This window comes from Psittacula echo (genome assembly GCF_963264785.1).
Source record: "Psittacula echo genome assembly, chromosome: 3".
NCBI lineage: Eukaryota > Metazoa > Chordata > Aves > Psittaciformes > Psittacidae > Psittacula > Psittacula echo.
In genome coordinates this window covers 106477691-106489299 of record NC_137736.1, presented here as the reverse complement: position 1 = coordinate 106489299, position 11609 = coordinate 106477691, and the positions used below count along the sequence as shown (strand labels likewise).

The 11609-nt window shown below is 39.8% G+C and overlaps 1 protein-coding gene across 2 annotated transcripts; it reads left to right on the top strand.

The window, feature by feature from the left end:
• Positions 1 to 601: 601 nt before the first annotated feature.
• POMP (proteasome maturation protein) lies at positions 602 to 11558 on the top strand. 2 transcript variants are annotated; one of them, XM_080614423.1, is made up of 6 exons: positions 602 to 654; positions 2114 to 2211; positions 3092 to 3152; positions 5335 to 5436; positions 7197 to 7290; positions 8987 to 11558. In XM_080614423.1, the coding sequence occupies exons 1-6, from the start codon at positions 652 to 654 to the stop codon at positions 9052 to 9054; spliced, it is 426 nt and encodes a 141-aa protein (XP_080470549.1). In that variant the 5' UTR covers positions 602 to 651; the 3' UTR covers positions 9055 to 11558. The 2 variants fall into 2 exon arrangements, with proteins under 2 accessions (XP_080470549.1, XP_080470548.1); XM_080614422.1 differs by lacking the exon at positions 602 to 654 and adding an exon at positions 743 to 875.
• Positions 11559 to 11609: the final 51 nt, after the last annotated feature.

Genomic DNA, 11609 nt, shown 5'->3' with positions numbered 1-11609 from the left:
TTAACCTGCAGTAGGCACATCCCTGTCAGTCACTGACAGAGAATCAGGGCCCAGAGGACTGCCCAAGGTGCCTGGTAAAGCAGTGCACCCTTACACCTCCTCTTCACACAGTGCTGCCCAGGGAGGCTTTAAGGCTGACCCAGAGCCTGAGGCCATGTTTACCTCAGGAAGCACTGCTGCCTTGTTTGGCTGCCTCAGGCTGTCAGCACTGTGACACCCCTGGGATCATCCAAGCTGTCTGCTTTTGCTGCCTGTAGCCCACTGGAGGGGACAGGTTTGACCACGAAGTGCACTCTTCACTCAACATGGCAACATGGCCCCAGCCCGCTGTGGGAAGCCATTGGCCAACTCCAGCTCCAGCCAAGGTGGCACCAAAACAGCTAGGTTTTGACGGCATGTGGGAACACAGCAGTTCCCTTTCTACGAGGACCAGGGTTGGAAGCGGGCACACCAAGGCGGGCACAGAGTCAAAGAAAGCTCTCACACCTCTCAGGACCTCAGAACAAAGCACCGCTATAAACCCCCAACCCTGCGAAGCACCACCCCCAGCACAGCCCCGCCGCTCCCGTCTTGCGTCTGACGTAGAACGCCAGGGGCGGGACGGAAGTGAGAGGTTGAGGGGGCGGAAGTGGATGAACTTGTGGGGCCAAGATGGTGAGTGTGGATGGGGAGTGGTGGCGGTGTTGGGCAGGGGGTGGTCGTGGGCTGGGGCGGATGGGCGCGCCTCTGCCTGTCCCCGTTTCGCTGCTCGGCCGTCGGGGTCCCCGGAGACGGCGGCTGTCGGTCGAGGGGCCCTGGGGCCTTGCTGAGTCATAGGAGCCCGGCACGGCCATGGCATGTGCTCATGCTGCCGGCAGGGCCGGCGGCTGTCACCGGTAAGAGGTGTCTCTGCCCGCGGCCCCCGTTCTCCGCTGGGCAACCTCATGAGGCCGGGAAGGCGCGAAGGATACGTGGCCGCGGTTAAAGCCCTTTATTTGGGAGCGGGGTGGACCGGGGAGGCAGAGAGCCCTGGTGATCCCCAGCCTTTAGGTATCAGGGGCTTTAGTGCCGCAGCCGGCGCGGCTGAGGAGGTCGTGCCTCGATCCCCTGTGGTGCACAGCAGTGGTTTAGCCACCTGACACGGACTGGGCACTGACAAGACTGAAGAGCATTACTTCTAGGGAGTATTTAATGGTTTTCTCCTTAAGTTTGGCTTTCACGTCTTCCAGGTCCTGTATTTCTGTAATGCTCTCACTGCAGTTTTGGAAAGGCCTGGTTAGGGTTGAGTATATTAGTTTGCTGATGCTTTATGTGTACGTAATAACAGGTATCTTATGTTTTTCTAGTAGGTGTTAGGTTATCAACAGTTAAGATGTTAGTACAAAAGACCTTAACTATAAGCATGAGTTTTCTGTTGGATCTGCCAGTGCTGCTAGAGGGAACCCCTGTGTTGAACAGCTCAGCACTGTCACTTTCCAGAGGTTATTGCCATCGCCTTCCAGAATTCATTACGCAGTGGTCTATTGGTGGAGCGATTTGTGTGAACAGCCCTAAAATCACTTCAGTAAAATTGGGCAGATTAGAATGAACTTAGCTATCTTAGTTACAATAGCTTTGCTTAGTCTGTGAAGATGTTTTCTTTATGGTATGCTACAAGTCACTGTTTTTACTTTGCCCTTTCAGTTAAGTGGCATACTAGACCACTTGAATATGACTTGGCCTCTTTATAGCAGCCTTAAACTGTGGATAAGATCAATTTGATCCTTCTTGATTGTGTCTGTGTGAAGTGAGTGAATGAATGAATTCTCAGACTTTTCTGTCCTGTCAGCTGAGCATAACCTCCCTTTTACCATTCCATCCCTGCAGCGCAGGGTAGGAATGAACAAAGGGGAATTTTGAGCTTAACTGTTTCAGCCAGATCCTAAATTGTGTTATCAATATATTCAACTGTTATCAGACTTTCAGAAAGAATTCTGTTAGGTGGGGTTTGTGTGTTGTTTGTTTTAAAGAGACTCTAAAGTACATGGGTTGTTTAAGGCACTTTGAGCACTTTGTTTCATTTGCCTGGCCTGATGGCCCAAAAAAAAGGGATCTGGTTCTGTTAAAATAATCCTCACTTTTTCTTTTGTTCCAGGATTCCAGAGGCACTGCTTCTCTGTTGAAGGATACTATCCCCATTATTGACTTTTCGGCTTCAGGATCATTTGAAGGTTATGATCTTCTGCGTAGAGGGTATGCTTTGCTTTTTCTTGTTGAATCGTGCCATAGCTGATGTTGAACTTTAGATACATGGAGAAAGCATGTGTTAAGTGTTGGCTTTTTAAAAAAGGTTCTTGGAAGGTGTGTCAGAAGAGCTATAGCCTGAAGTGCATGTATTTAATCAAATTGTCTTTCAAGCAAGAATTTTCCATGAAGCGTCACTTCAAGAAGTGGATACCGTTATTGAACTTTTACCTGTGTGATACTGCTCTTTAGAAAAGAGATGTCAAAGTATTAATAATTATGAAATATATGCTAGTTTTAGTATACGTGTATATGAGTGCTGTAGCACTGTGGGAAATGCTTAATTTCAGCTCTGTATAAAAAGTAAAGTTAATACAGTAAAAACAGTGGGCTTGGGTTTTGTCATTTTACACGAGTACAAAACTACGTGTCTTGGATAATGAATCTAAAAGAAGTTCATGGAGTTTAAAATGCGGACAATACAGCTGTGAGTGTGTGTGTGGGTATGTGCAGTATTCAGCTGTAAAAGCTTGGACTTCTGAAGTTAGATACCATAAAAAATTTATGATGTTTTCATTTATTAATGCTTTTCTATATTTCTGAAGGGGGTCAAGGAAAAAGCCTGTCACTTGGTTTTGTCAAACATAAAGGAAAAAGGATGTCTGAAATATAAATGGTTTTTAGTCTGGTAGTGCTGTAGTTTGAGGTCTTATTTGCTGCTTCACTACTAAGGTTTTTTTTTTTTTTTTGTAATAGTTCAAACTCTGCTAATTGTGTGTCTCTAGGTTGATGTTTGTATCTGAGATTAGTTTTGGAGTGTAACTTAAAACGATAACCCAGCTAATTTGAAGTTCAATTTCTTTTTTTTTTTTTTTAATTATATTTCTAGTTTTACAAGTGTGAAAAGTGAATTGCTGCCCAGCCACCCACTGGAACTAATAGAAAAAAATGTAAGTATAATATCAAATACAGCCATCTTTACTCTGAACTAATTATGAAGTTTAAATTAACAGTGTGATTACCTGGACTGCTTTGTGTGGTAACAAATCATGAGCAGGGTCTTACTTTTAGTCAAATAAAAATGTTCAACAATAGTATTTTATTTATACAAATAACATCGCTGGCAAAAGTGTTTAATGTCAGCCTCCCACTTGTGACTTTCTCCACTTCAAGTATGTAAATGAGCTTCCAAGTAGGGATTTACATAATAACTTTTAGATGACTGAATGCTGCTAAGCTAGTTTTGTATGCAGCCTCTGTAGTTAGGTGGGGGGCATACCTGTCAGTTCTGGAAGGCTGATACTCCCATTTTGCCTGTAGATTTACCATGTATCTTCATTTTCAGACTTTCAGTCTGTGAACACACAAATATTTTTGAAGTTACTCGATTCCATGTAGAAATTTTACACACACAGTTTGTCCTAAGTATACGCAGTCTTGTCTGGCTTAGTCATCACTTGTGGACCGCTTAAGAGTGGACTGTGAACTGTAGGTTGAAGGTAAGGGCAGACTAGACTGATTGTCTTGTCTAAATCTGACTTCACTGAATCTCATCTCTGGTGCCTGTTTTGTCAGCACAGAAGAGTTGATGGAATAAAATGTCCTGAAGTAAAGGCAGTATTTGGATAGAATGTTGCAAATTGCTAAGTTCATCAGCATGATGAGTTCCAGTGTAGTGTCTAATATATTGTAATTCTAAGCAGTGCTAGTGTTGTCTGGAGTTAAAGGGTGATGTTAATGTGACACCCAACTTCACAAGCTTATTTATGAATCCTATAAATGTTTCAGAGCTATTTGTTAACTGCTTTTTATAGCTGTCTGTTATAACTTAGTTTTTAACTCTGTTTTTGCCGTATGAAAACCTGCATAATTAAAAGATTACATGCTAGAGAGGAAAAAAGGACAGAAATAGCTAAAACAATGAGAAATAATTAAAACACACAGGAAGTATGTGAAACTCAAATTGCTTTTCCCACATATTGTTTGGTTGGTTTATCTGAGGCAAATTTATCCAAAAATTATTTTTTCTTGTACATTTGAATGGGAAAAAACTTGTCTTGGCTTGAGGTAGTAAAAGGTTATTCTTACTGCCATAAATAGTAGGTTATTCATGTAGCAGTAGCAGAAACCAAGTATTTGTTACCCAGATAAAGACCCCTACTTTTATAAAATAAAAGAAATGGAAAAATAATGTGACCAGAATTGTAAGTTTAGGGTGAGGTATAGAAATAGTATTTTCTGGTAACTTTTGAAGAGCATTCAATATGTTATGAAGAACATGTGTATTATGCCTGTGACTTCTGTTTTGCTGTTTTTAAGATACCTTTGCGTAAGCTAGATGATACTTTTGTATTAGTAGGCTTTTGTCATGATGATTGAGTACAGGTTTTAAAATAAGCATGTGGGTTTTGTTTTACTTTGTTTTATTTTATTTGTTTTGTTTTATTTTGTCAGAATCTCAGCCATGTAGTCGCTACTGTAAAAGCCAAATTTGAGACTGGATTACTCAAGCTTAAGTTTAACCTTAAGTATAAGTTTCTTTTGTGTTCTTCAGGATTCATGAGCCAGCACTTTTTCATTAAAAGAACCCTCTGCTAAATAGATTTTGTTTTACCAATTTGTTTTACAGCAGTTGTTAAAATTATGAGCTTGCTTTAGCTTTTCAGAGTCACACGAGTATATGTGGTACTCTGTTTCCCTACTTGATCAGAAAAGAAGTATTTCAAGTGTTTTCAAGTAGAGGCTTCTATGGCTAGCAATAACATCAGTTGTGGTTTTCAAGTTTGTGTTCTTCCTATCAACCAGACTTAGCTTCCAATTTGTGCTGCCAATATTGTAGTAAAGCAGTACAAAACTACACCACTTGGTGGTGTTATATGTCCTGCTTGTCTAAAATAAAATAAAATTGCCGCTATTGATTTGTAATAAAATCCAGCAAAAATTCATTTCTGCTTCATAAAACAAATACTGCCACATCACTATCTTTTGTGTATATTTGAGACACACATAACAGTATGGTGGAATTTTTACATACAGCCTTAATAGCATGTTAATTTAAGTAGGATGTCACAAATCTCTTCTATGGCTGTACTTGAAAGTAACTTTTTCTAAAATCAGTGTTGTTTATGATAGTTCCAGTTAAATCAAGATAAAACAAACTTTGCCACGCTGAGAAATATTCAAGGACTTCATGCACCTTTAAAGCTGCAGATGGAATTCAGAGCAGTGAAACAGGTAGGCATTTTTATCCAACTTGTGTAACTTAAGCCCCTTGTTTATCCCAGAGCATGCTTTTGGAGGGACATCTTTCTTTGTTGAAATACCTTACGTTTCCGAATGAAATTATTTTCATTGGACCACTTTACTAAAATGAGCTAAGCAAACTCTGCAATTAATAGTCCCCAGAATGCCAATATGCTAAAGATTTTCAGCTGCTGTTTTTATTTTTTACTTGGTAAAGTGCTCTAGCTTTTCTGTTGACTAGCTTCCTATAAGGCTTCAGAGAAAAGTAGGAATAATTGAGTATTAATTCCTAAAATTAATACTGTCCTCCGTGGAAGGGGGAATCTCTGCATCTGTAGGGAAAAGAGATTTAGAGGTCTGAAACAAGCAGTGGTTTGGGAGTAGATACAGAGGTAACATGAAAACTGAAGGAGTGCTTATTTTGTTCTGCAGCCTTTTTGTAGATCAGGGAAAGTCTAAGGGATTTAAGTTCAAAGGTTTTAACTCTTAGTTGGGAAGGTGTGTCTGTCTCCTTTTCCTTCCTATCTCCTAGGATGGAGAGTAACCAGAGGAAGGCCGACTTTGTCTCTTAGGAAACATAGAAAGCTTACTAGTCCTAACTTTATTGGCTTTTTGAAGGTTGTCAAACTATTAAGAGTTGTTTTTCCAAATGAGTTAGAGCAATTCTGTACTCCCTTCCAGTGGATCAGGTGCTACTGAACCACAGTGAGCTGCATTAGACTTGGCAGAAATTACTGGTCCTGAAGATGTGACAGTCAGACAGGACGTATGAAGACGTTCTTTGATTTCAGCTGTGCTGTCTCATGACTTAAGTTAGCACATGGCAGAAAATGAGGCAGGGTGAGGCTAGCCTGCTAATTTGTGTCAGGTATTCTTGGGGGATAAATGGAGGAAACATGTTCTCTTGTGCTTTAATTTCACTTTTGTAAAATATTTACTGGAATAGTGTATTTGAACTTCTAACAATTGTACCAGTAGTGCTATGGAAATCTTCAACCTATTTTCTGTGTTAAGAGATAGCTACATGATAGTTTTTTGGTAACAGTACATGCACATGATATAACTGAAGTTGCCACTATTAGTAGTAAATGAAATTGTAAGTGCAGATATGCCATTCTCAGAATATTTAAGATCTGAATGCTATGTGTACCACTCAATTTTTTTGTAATACTGTGGCTGAAGGGTATAGAAGAGTGTTTAAAGAAACTGGGAGTGAACCAGAAGCTTAAAAGTTGGTAGGGATCAGGCAAATAATTATGGTTTAGATTAACTACAAGGAGGATTATGTTTAGATGTGAAAATAAATACAGCTTTTCCACTGACATTCCTGACTTGTGTTAGAGATGTAGGAAACTTGGAATGTGGTTTTCAAACACTGCAGTATATGTCAGTTGCCCAATACCAACCTCAAGGTGTAGATGTGTTTGTTGCAATGATCCTCCCCAGCTTTATGTGGTAACAGAGGAGGACAAAACCCCTCTTTTTTTTTTATCTTTAAGCTATTTGCTGTAGTGGCTACACTGCAGTGAAAGCCACAAATCTAGTGAAAGGTTGATCTTCTCAAAACAATAGATGGTGGTGTTCTAAGTTTTGCTATTTGTGTGTGCCAGTAGTTCTCTTATTTCATTGTTGCTTTTGAAGGAAGAAGTGACTTTGTCTGTTGATTTTCTCAGTCTCTTCTGTCTGAGAAAACCAAATATAAACTTCCCTCAATTTCAGACCTGCAAAAATGTTAACTCTTCTTTTTACAGGTCCAGCGCCTCCCCTTTCTTCACAGCTCAAACTTAGCACTGGATACTCTGAGAGGAAATGATGGATCCATCAGTTTTGAAGATATCCTCAATGGTAAATATATTGTTTTGAATGTTATGGAAACATTCACAGTTCTCAGATTTTACCTTTAAAGTTCTTTGCCTCTATGGAATAAGAGAATTAAACACAAAATAGAAAAAAAATGGAGTTCCTAACGGTGAAGAAGCACTGGGGGAAGGAGAAATAAATGTTATTCAGCTGCTAGGTGTGTGGAAATGTCTCTGAAATAGTGAGTTAGCCAGGATTTGCTTGTAGGCTAGGTTTCTAAAGGAGTAGAAGATTATGCACTAATGTTATATGCCTGTTTCCCCTTAAACTTTTGAACTACTTGTGCAGACTTTGACAGGTGGAGTTTACAAAGATACAAAGTTTTAATAAGTTCTATAATTAAAGAAAAGCTAGAGAAGAGATTCTGAACTAATGAACCAGAGATGTGATGGGGGTATTCTCCCTGAAATGAACTGAGCAGTTGGCAGTTGTATGGTGGACTGCTGTTGACTGACGGTTGGTATGTGTGGAATAGAATAAACCTGGAAAAATGGTTTAAAAAAATTATTTCTTTATAGCTGGTAGCTAAGGGCATGGAAGGAGGCAGAGAGGTGGGATTGGGGAGTTGAAAAAGCCAGGGAGATAGGAAAATGGAAATAATGGAGTGATAAATGAGAATCTGGAGGCATGAGGTAAACCTGGGATTATTTTCTGGAATGGATTTACAGGCGCCAAGGAAAGGAATCATGGGTTATTGTGGTAGAGCAATGTCAGGCGTAATTTACAGGAATTTGGTTATTTACCATTCATTGCTCGCAACAAGCTGTCACATATTTATAGAGTTCTAAGGAGTGAGTGAGTGAGTTGAAAGTGGTATTGATAAGGTTCTGTTTATCATCTGGGGCTGGATTAGATAATTTTGGTGTGTCTGGGGTAATCTGAGTCATTAATATGCTTTATGTATGGAAGGAGAACAAGCCGATACACCCATAAGGAGAGGTATATTTCTTCTGAAGTGTAGTCACAACCTTTTTATTGTGGGTTTCTCTTTGTTTGGTGGTGGGGTTTTTTTGTGTGTGTTTTGTTTGTGGGTTGGTTTATTATTAGTAGTAGTATTTTAATTTTTTGTATGGTAACGTAGTTCATACTGTCATTATTGGTATCTTTTGTGTCCTCTGCATGCTTCCTGATAACCTTGGTGTACAGTGGTTAATGTCAACCATACTTTACAGAATGAAGGAAATCTTAGAGATACTTAAGAACAGAATTTCTGTGAAACCAGGCAGTTAGATGGAGAAGAGAAACCATGAGTACGTCCCAACTAATAGAAGGGAGGAGTGTGAGCTCCTGTTGTGCAGAGAAGTTGCACTGGAAAAAGATGTGGAGACCTGTGGGGAAAAGCTTCACCCAGACTTGAGTTTTCTTACACACAAACCTCAGCTTTGAGATTCTGTGGGAAACTGTGCTGATGTAGAACTGGTTGGTTTTACTTGAAGTGTGTGTGTAGGTCTTTTAGGGTCTTTACTGTTCCACTATAGAGGTAATTGTTACCTGATCATTGCTTTGGATACAGACCTGTGAGTTACAGACCTGTGAGTTTACAGACCTGCGTTGTGCAACACTTGAAAATCAGTAACTTGCACTAAGCTTTAAAGTGGAGGGAAAAAAGGTCACATTAATAGTTACTGTTGGTCTTTGTAACTTTGTAAAAGCCTCATGCTTTCAACTTTTTTTTTTCCAGATCCGTCACAGAGTGAGGTTATGGGAGAACCGCACATGATGATGGAATATAAGCTTGGTTTATTGTAACAAAATGTACTCCACAAAAATGCTTTGTGTGTGTCTCTATACTGCAAATCTAAATACATGGTAACCTAAGCACACTGATGCTCACAGTGTTAAGTAGTCCTACAGTTATTATTTGCCTTCCGTGATGAAAAGGCACATTAAATGTTTAAAGTCTACAAACTGTTCTGTGCTTGTTGCCACTTATATAAATGTCCTATAATTAGGTAGTTTAAATAATATGTTTTCATACACTGCTCAGGACAATAGCTTCTTAACTATGGAAATGCTATATATGCATACAAGAAATCCAAAAATACCCATGCATTTTAAAACTGATTACCATAGGTAAATGCATTTAACAGATCTTCTTGCAGAAGAACTTTGTAAGGGTGAGAAGAAGGTATTTTCCATTGGGTAACTCTGTTCATGACACTTTCCGTAAACTTTTTAAACTATTGAATAAAAGTTTGCTATAAATACTTTTGCTTTCCAAAATATTTCATCGTAAGTCCTGCTATGTACGCTTTATCCCTTCTCTGTTGACAGTTCTGCGTGACTGAGCCATTAAGCTTTTGCGTGGAACTGGAAGTTACCACTGTAAAAAGGGAGCTAAAGGCCTGGATGTTCTCGTTTCTGAAAGTAGAAGCAAGCTCTGCTTAGAGTTTAAAGAAGATGCTTTAAAATGCAGTTGGGAATGTAATACCAAAGAACACTCTTAGACGTGGTATTTTAGTATTTGGAGGTTAAGGAAAAAAGCAGTGCCTAATTATGACAGTACCTAATGAAGCTGCTGCAGTGAGAAAATGAAGATGCAGTAGTAGTATATGACAGATACAGAAACAACTTTTTTTTCTGGGTTTACCATAGTTGGATCTTAAGAGCGAGCCAGTGAGACCTGTACTTAAATACAGCTTTTAATGGAGCAGGCCACTGAAAGGGGTTTGTGTGCTTAAGATGAGGGGGTCATGTGTAATTATATCTGGGATTGTAACCACTTTCCTGGTGTCGTACATGTGTATATGTCATAAATCCTGAGAGGCAGCTAATGTGATGTGGCATATTAGGAGGGAAAAAAAAAGTCTGGTTCAAAAGATGTCATCTCTTGTCATATGTGGGGAGCTTTGAACAATATTTTTAAGACAGAAACTGTCTATTCAGCAGGCTTTAATGACTTGGTTAAACTGCCGAGTGCACTTAGTGTTCTGTTGCAGGTAATTTTAGCAGAAATGTTGCTATGAACCTCTTTTCACAATCCCAAACATCTCATGTGCTTAAAGCTGCCACAAATTCCCTATCCTTGTGGGCCAAAACCTCTAGTTTTTGTCCTGTAAATTTTACAATGCTTTTATGTTCATCTGTTGCCAAACATTGCAGCAAATTAAAAACACTGAGATGACACAGTATGAGACACATTACCAGAGGTTTTATATTTAGACTTTTTCATGTAAGAAGTGAAGCTTCTAAAATTATTTCACTTGAAAGTTGCAGAAATTAGAGGCTTGTGCTATGAAATACAAGTTATTTCATTTGTATTTTTTGCCCTATTGAGGTTAAATATAGGACCAATAAATTGAATGTGCAAGCATGGAACTACCTGCTATGATATTTTATAATTGACAAGTTTCTTGGTGGTTTTGTATAAAACAAAAGTAAACTCTTAAAAAGCAAGCTCGAGGTTCAGTAGGCTTTGTGTTGCTCTAGGCTAACAGAAAAGCTGAGGGATTACCTTGCCACCTCTGGGATACATTAACGTACAGGCATAGATTTTAGGAAGATTTTTGGGTCTGCCTTGCTATCAGCACTGTTACAGCTGATACAGAAAACGGGGAGCCATCCCAAAGTTGTACAGTGTTACTGGTACCTTGTAGCTCCCTGCTTCAGTTTGTCCAGCTAACTGGCCTTTCCTGGTGTTGGTTAAAAGATGAATACTATTGTATCTGAGCAAAACTACATTAAGACAAGTAATTTAACTAGTTTCTCACAGATTATGAGGTTGGATGTAATTTCTAGGTAGTTTTGTTTGTTATAATCTTGGGTGAGATCAAGCCAAATTCAGAGCAAGGAGGTTATCCATTGTATCTGCAAGGAAGCTGATTTTAGGGGTAAACCAGGCTGGAAAGCAAATGGTATGTGTAAGAGACATCCAAGAGCAAAGGGCATGTGAGGGAAGCACTTGCAGATCCTCTGGCCATGCAGATGCAACGCAAGCCTCCACCGTGACTTCTTGCACACCCAGTGCTTTCCCTGCTCTGCAAATCCCCACCTCTCTTTGGTGCTGGTGTTTTGGAAAGCATCCTTCCCTTGAGGTGCAGGAGGAAGGCAGAAGTACACCTTCCTGCACTGCTGTTATGATCCTAGAATGCCAGATTGGAAAGGACCTCAAGGATCATCTGCTTCAACCTTTCTAGGCAAAGCATGACCTAGACTAAATGGTCCAGCACCCTGCCCAGCTGAATTTTAAAAGCATCCAACGCTGGGGAATCCAACACTTCCCCAGGGAGGTTATTCCAATAGCTGAGTGCTCTCATTCTGGAAAATTTTCCTAGATGATACCATGGTGCTGATACTTCTGTTTA

Excerpts from the sequence above, each read along its gene's own strand:
- POMP (XM_080614422.1), top strand. The coding sequence starts at position 837 with ATGTGCTCATGCTGCCGGCAGGGCCGGCGGCTGTCACCG. Across the intron at positions 876-2,113 it reads AGGGCCGGCGGCTGTCACCG|GATTCCAGAGGCACTGCTTC; the intron begins GTAAGAGGTGTC and ends CTTTTGTTCCAG. Across the intron at positions 7,291-8,986 it reads TTTTGAAGATATCCTCAATG|ATCCGTCACAGAGTGAGGTT; the intron begins GTAAATATATTG and ends TTTTTTTTCCAG.